Source organism: Penaeus monodon, chromosome 4 (genome assembly GCF_015228065.2).
Source record: "Penaeus monodon isolate SGIC_2016 chromosome 4, NSTDA_Pmon_1, whole genome shotgun sequence".
Classification (NCBI taxonomy): Eukaryota; Metazoa; Arthropoda; class Malacostraca; order Decapoda; family Penaeidae; genus Penaeus; species Penaeus monodon.
In genome coordinates this window covers 20,373,883-20,381,382 of record NC_051389.1, presented here as the reverse complement: position 1 = coordinate 20,381,382, position 7,500 = coordinate 20,373,883, and the positions used below count along the sequence as shown (strand labels likewise).

General features: G+C 44.5%; 1 protein-coding gene across 1 annotated transcript in view; it reads right to left on the bottom strand.

Moving 5' to 3' along the window:
- Positions 1 to 7,483: 7,483 nt before the first annotated feature.
- LOC119572492 overlaps positions 7,484 to 7,500 on the bottom strand; it is a 1,818-nt gene continuing 1,801 nt past the window's right edge. The window contains exon 4 of the mRNA XM_037919600.1: positions 7,484 to 7,500. This exon is cut by the window's right edge and continues 883 nt beyond it. Coding sequence (XP_037775528.1) covers positions 7,484 to 7,500 — 17 coding nt within the window.

The following is a 7,500-nucleotide window of genomic DNA, read 5'->3' as shown; positions in this document are numbered from 1 at the left end:
GATGTCGTAACCACAGAATGGCACTTCCATTTGAGTAATGTGAGATTTGTGAACAAGGGCATTGTCGTGTAGGAGGCGAACACCTTTGGTCAACATTTTGTGGCTCTTGGTTTTGATAGCCTCCTGCAATTTCTGTAACAGTAAATCTTAGTAAGCTCCAGTAATTACAGTACTTTTTGCCAGGAAATCCACCATCACTACTCCATGCTGGTCCCCAAATGTTGAGAGCATGACCTTGCCTGCTATGGGTGTAACGTGTACCTATCACTGTTTTGACTGGACCATAGTTTCTGGATCATAGTGATAGACCTGAAGTTTCATCCTGTGTAATTAGTCTATCAAAAAAAGTCCTCCTGGTTTTCTTGGCACGTGGTTTAAAGAACCTTTGAAAATGGAGTCGTTCCTGCTTCTGGAAAGGTGTGAGTAGCCTGGGACGCATCAAGCAGAAAACTTTTGCATATGCAGATAGTCATGAATGATTTTGTCCACAGACCCAACGCTAATCTTGACACCTCACTCTAGCTGACGAACAGTGATATGGCGATCTTCCAAAACGGGAGTCTTCTCTTCATGTATAGTGTCCTCATCAATGCAGACTGAGGTCACACTGGGATAGGAGCCATTTTCACAGATATCCGAGCACACCTGAACTGGCGATACCTATATTTAACAAAGTCACAAAATAGGGCATCCTCCCCATACGCTACTTTCATTTCATCGAAGGTCTCTTCTCGTGTGCGGTCGTTCAAGTATAAAAACCTGAGCGCTGCTCGATACTCCAAGTGATTCTCACACTTTATTTCACACGTTATTGCACCTTCACCGCTGAAGATGCAATTGAAAAACGATCTCTCCCTCCCTTCCCGTTTTTTTCCTCTCTCTATCTCCCTTCTTCCCATTTTCCCTCCCTCCCTCTCTTTCTCTCTTCTTCCCTTTTCACTCACACACTCACTCCTTTCTCGATCTCTCCCCACTCCCCCCTCTCTCTTTCTTTCTCTCTCTCTCTCTATTCCTCTTCTTTCTCTCTTTCTTCTTACTCAGTCTCTCACTCTCTCTTTCTCTTTATTTCTTTTTCTTTTCCTCTTTCACTCGCTCGCTCAGTTTCTATATATATCTCCCCCTCCCCCCTCGCCCCATTCTTTTCTTTCTTTCACCCACTCCATCATCCACTCACTGTCACTATACATATTAATATAGCTACGGGGTAGTACAGTGGTAACGTGTCGGCCTCTCATCCGAGGGGTAGGCGATTCGCGCTCCGCCCAGGCGCGAGAAGTTGCAACCGTCGCCTGGAGGTTACTGCTGTGGCTGGGCACCACGGCGGGCAAAAACTCGGTTCAGCCGAGTCAGCACCAGCTGACACACGTGAGCAAAATCAAACAGTATGTCACACCAAGAATATCCATTGTAACAAATGGAATAAAAAACATTAATATTGTAATTTTTGTCACTTTGATATAGTCATAAAAAAATCCACACATGATTTTGAGAAACACTTTTCCGCTGTAGTCACCTTTTACCAGTGCGTCAAATATCCAAATCAAATATCTACATATAAGTTTGGACATTTTCTTACAATAAAGTACCCTTGATGCTCAGGGGAGGTGCGCCTTGCCAGTCCTCCGACCCCCAGATAACTCAATGGCAACACCTAAAATAAATGGATAAGCTTGGGGAAGGGATTCTGCCCCTCCCACTTAGTAAGTGAGGCAGGCTGTGGTTTCTGTTGGTAGGGCAAACGTCGGAGCACAGGACGGGAATGAAAGTTACTTGTCTTGATTGCACCCTGGCAAGCCACCATGTAGCTAGTGGGGTAAAGCCCTAGGGAACCCCCACAGGCTGATGGGGGCCTCACAGTCTGCCGACCCCCCTTTATTTGGAGCAGCATCAGTGGCGTGCACCCAGAGTGACCACCCGAGGCTTAACCTTAGGCGTGCCATACAGGTAGGCACTTGGAACATCCAGTCCTTGTGGCAGGATGAGCAGTTATCTCTGCTATCAAGGGAAATGGAGTGATTGGGAGTTGAGGTGGCTGCCCTCTTGGAGGTGAGAACACCTGGCAGAGGCACCATCAGTATGGATGGGTACACCTACTACTGGTCAGGCCGCAGCAATGGTCACCACCTCCAGGGAGAAGCCATAGCCATCTCCAGCCGACTTCAGGCCTTGGTAGTAGAGGTAACACTGGTTGATGAGCGTATTATGGCATTCAGACTGAAGCATGCTTTTGGCTTCATGTCTCTTATTGCTGGATACGCTCCTACTGATGTTTACAAACTTAATGTGAAAGAGGCGTTCTATGCCAAACTCTCATCCATGGCAGACAATTGCCCCTGGCGAGATATTTGCATTGTTCTGGGCAACTTGAATGCAGTATCCGGCTGTGATCGAGCTGGCTGTGAGATGTCTGTCGGCCCCCATGGATCTCAGCAGCAAGAACAGCCTTCTTCTCTGGGACTTTGCTAGATCCCAATGAATGAGGATCTTTGGCTCCTGGTATCAGTGCTCCAACTCGCATCGCTGGACATGTTATAGCGATCCAGGTAGAGTGGCCAAGGAGACTGATCACATTCTTGTTAACACACGATGAAGGATCCTCTACAACTGTAGAGTTTACCAGAGTGCTGAGTTCTGTGGTACTGACCATAGGCTGGTTGTGGCTACCCTAAGGGTTCCACTTCAAAACTCCCCGTCCCTCCAGTGGCCACTCTGTTTCATTTGGACAGACTGAGCAAGGAGGAATGTGCCCGTGGTTTTACCATGACAGTCTCTGATTGACTCACTAAACTTGACAACCTGACAGACCCAGTTGAATTGATCTGTGGGAGCTCTTCAAGTGCAAAACACTCGAAGCAGCTCAGAAGCCAATTGGCATACGCCCGAGAGCAAGGCAGAATTCCATCTCCCTGGAGATACTGGAGGCCACTGAAGTGTGTCTCATGGCTTGGCTGAATGGCAATCAGGTCTTGCGTCGCTCTTTGGTGCATAGGGCACAGACACTGCTGAGAAGGGACAAGGAATAGTTCATCAGGAATCTTGCTGAGGAGACTGAAGGCCATTTCTTGGTAAATGACCTTCGCCCTGGCTGCCAATCCCCGAGAAAGCTGAACTCCTCACAGATGACAGCAGTCTGCTCACTGGATGGACAAATCATCTCAGATCGTGTTGGGGTTTGAGAACATTGGGCTGAGTATTTTGGGAGCTGTTGTATCAGGTAGATCAACAGTTAGCTTGGATGCAAGCAATATCAGAATACCTGTGCTGGTCCCATCCATCAGCAAGGAACCTCCTACCCTAACGGCGGTTAGGATGGCAATTTCCAAGCTGAAGTGTGGGAAAGCTGCAGGCATATGGAATATACCTGCTGAACTTCTAAAGGCTGGGGGTGAACTTATGGCTCGGGGCTTGCATGCAGTCTTTACTGATATCTGGCAGTCTGGTTCCATTCCCCTGACCTGTTGAGGGGCATGGTCATCCCTCTCTGGAAGGGGAAAGTGGATTGTTGGGACTGTAGCAACTACCGTGGCATTACACTGCTCAGCATACCGGGCAAAGTTTTTTCCTACATTCTTCTGAAACGGATCCGAGACAACGTACTAAGGCACCAGTGACCAGAGCAGTCTGGATTCACTCCTGGCAAGTCCACAATAGACAGAATATTAGCACTTCAAGTATTTGTAGAACACTGTCATGAGTATGGTTGTGGATTGCTTGCAGTTTACATCGATCTCAAGAAAGCAGTGCATTGAGAATAGCTATGAGAGATCCTGAGACTCAGGGGAATTCTGACAAAGATTATTGGCAAGCCTATATACTAGTACTGAAAGTGCTGTAAAGTGTGGTGAAGCCTGTCAAATATCTTCCCTGTTAATTCAGCGGTGAGGCAAGGCTGTGTCCTTCACCAACACTTTTCAACACCTGCATGAACTGGATAATGGGTAGAGCTACTATCCAAAGTTAGTGTGGAGCAACACTGGGCAATATCAAGGTCTCAAAACTTGACTTTCCTGATGATGTTGCTATCTTGTTTGAGTCCCTGGAGTCACTGGTGGTGGCTCTTGATGCATTTAACAATGAGGCGAAGCCCTTGGGCCTAGAGGTGTCCTGGACCAAGACCAAGATTCAGGTGTTTGAGTGCCTGTTAGGGAAACCCGTTCAGTTGATCCATGCTTGCGATGAGGACATTGAAGTCACAGAGAGCTTTACATACCTTTGTAGTGTAATCCATATCTCTGGCCTGTCAGACCAAGATGTCAGCAAACAGATTGGTCTGGCAACAGGAGCCATGAACTCGATCAACAAGAGCATTTGGAGATCTCAGTATCTATGCAGAAGGACTAAGCTTCGTGTCTTCAAGGTCTTGATACTGCCAGTTTTGCTCTATGGAGGTGAAACCTGGACGTTATCTAGTGCCTTGGAGTCTCGTCTTGATGCAGGTAAAAATTGGAAAAAATCTTTACTCAGAAACAGATGAAACCAGAACAGATGAAGCTTCATAATGTGCTCAGATAATGTTTAGGAGATGATATCACAAGACTCAAAATCAACATTAGAATCAAATGCTTTATTTAGCCAAATAATGCACACTTCTACTTTTACATTTTTTACACATTTTATAGGTAATGTGGCTGAGCATTCCAGGAGTAACACTTTCATAAGAAGGCCCCTTGGAACACTTTAAGAGAGATGATTATCCTAACAGTAAACATCATGTATACTGCAGTACGTAAAATAAGGATTAAGAGAGAAAATACATATAAAATAACTGTTTCAAGAAACACCAGTTACCTTGACATAATATTGGAAGAACAATGCATACACACTAAAGTAATTAGTTACAAAATTTATTAGCTAACATTTAGGGTAAATCAACAGTTATTTTCATATATATCTGTAAGAGTCTCAGAGAACTCTAGTACAGTGGCTAGCAGGGGTAGTGATATTGGTATTACAGCTTGACACTTTATTGGTAAAAGTACAACACAACATAGGAACACATGAGACGTTGTCTATGGGTAAAATGATAAGCACGGGGTCACGTGTCAGGCTGACCACCTGATGGCGAAGGCTGGCCCGACCTTACCATGTTGGGCGCTGTGCATGTCAGGTCAGGCGAGGTCCTCGATGTCCACACGTCCTCGAAGGTCTCGACAGGTCCTCCTTGACTTCAGATTCATCTAAACTTCCTCGTAGCCCTTATCCAGGACTAACCTGGTGGCGTCCTCGTCCACACGTCCTCACAGATCTCGTCCAGGTCCTTCTCGGCGGCATGTTGTCCTCACAGATCTCATCCAGGTCCTTCTCAGCGGCATGTTGTCCTCACGTATCTCATCCAGGTCCTTCTCGGCGGCATGTTGTCCTCACGTCCTCATAATCTTCGTCAGGATCTACGGGCGTCCGGGCAGGAGGCGTCCTCTTTGGCATCTCAGGGCAGCTGATACCTGCACCAACGAGCTCCTAGAGTTTGACTGGATCTGCGGGCGTCCAGGCAGGAGGCGCCCATCCACTACATTATGGGGCAAGTTAATGCCTGCTCGTTACATCCTGGGGCGACTGGTACCTGCGAACATCCTGGTCTGCAATCCCATGGCGATCTTCTGGTGACATCCTTCCCATAGCATCCTAAGGTGACCGTTTCTGTAGCAGTGTCCTCCTTTGGTGCCGTGTCGGTTATTGTCGGTCCGACTGCTATATATAGTCAGGGAACCAGATCATACATGTAAGGGCCAGATAGTAAGAGAGAAAGAAGGGTTACAGAGAGAGGGGGTGTTAAGTACCACTAACTGGTTATTTATTTAAGTTTGCATCTTATTAATGTTCCTTTTTAATTATTTTTATTTATTTATTTATTTTTTTTTGTTATATTCCACCAAGACAAGAAGAAAATAGGAGAGGGAGACGTCAGTAGTGATCTGCATGGACCAGGCTTGAACTACCAACCGTCTCTGATAGATATGAGAGTAGATAAGGGAAATGACAACAGCAATCTGCAAGGATTTACTTGAACCAGTTGTCGTCACACAGAGAAGAAATAAATGTACGAGTCACTCGTCACGACTGACAAAATTGTGGGCTAAGATATACATCATAGATTACACCGGCAACTACGACAGCAACAAACCCAATTAATGAAAAGGTTTCAGTGTCTTTTGTTCTGCGTTGATGAGTGAATGAGTGAATGAGTGAGTAAGTGTGTGCATGTGTGTGTGTGAGAGTGACAGCGAGCGTGAATGACAGTGAAAGTGACCTCACACAGAAAATCACAAACACGAAGATTAATATTAATACAACAAACTGAGATAAATTATCAATGCTAGCTATATATAATTATTTCAACTACCATATTCAGTTCAACATTTAATGATATGCGACAGAATGTATGCATTAATGAATGGTGATGTGAAAAAATATTCGCAAGATTTTTAGCAAGCAAATCTTCTTGGGGTCAGAAAATCATCTGAGGCAGCGAACCAAGCCAGGAAAATCTATAAATAACCTGCTCTCTTCTGTGTGTCTGTGATGGGCACTTGTGACATTCCCTATGGGTATCTATCTACACGAATCACATGATCACTTGGGAATTACCCAAACATTCAAGCGACTTCTAGAGAATGAGAAGGGTGTGATTAATAAGTGAATAATTATTTTAGCTTAAACCCTAGTCCTACATTAATTAACGGAAGTAACTGCGGGTCACACCGACTCAAAGTTACTGATTGAATGAATAACAACGATTTTACCTGTACCTACTATCGAACGTCAGAGCAGAGATCTATTAGGTGATTTACGCAACCCATCAAACTGAGGAACAGTCTCAAAAGTGATTCAACATTTGGGAAAGCAGACTGAACTTTGTCTTCAAAGATAACAGTATAGAGATATTGATGACTGAATTTCTTTTGTTCAGAACATTTCTTTTTCACATAAAGGTGGAAATGCCTTAATTCGGCTAAGAATGTCCCATCCACATCTTCAGGGTATGCTTCAATCAAGATTTAGACTCCCGTTGACATTGTTTCGTCTGAATTTTCTAGATCAGTAAGGAATGAAAAAGTTTGGGCAATAAATGTGTACACCTCTGCTCTTTTTGAAAGATTTGATTCCAATGCTTTCAAGATGGGATTGAAAGACTTCAGTTGAAATGTGTCTTGTGGAGAAAGTTGCTCTTCTGGCTCTGCAGGATCAGAAAGTTCATCAAAATGTCTTTCTTTTTCTTGCCCTTTTAGATGTACTTCTGTAGTCAACATTGGGAACATGACTTTTGGCTTCATTTTCAATATTTCCAAAATCTTTTTTTAATCAATTAATAAATGCTGACAGAGAAGAATAAAGAGTGGCACAGGTTGCCAAAGAAACCTCAGGATCCTGCAAAGATTTGCTCACTTTGTGAAATTCTGATAAAATGCAGTTCCATAATTCGAGCATAATATGGAATTCTAGCTCAGACATTTTGTCTGAAATGTTTTTAGCTTGTCAACGGGTGTCACCTTTTTTCTCGTT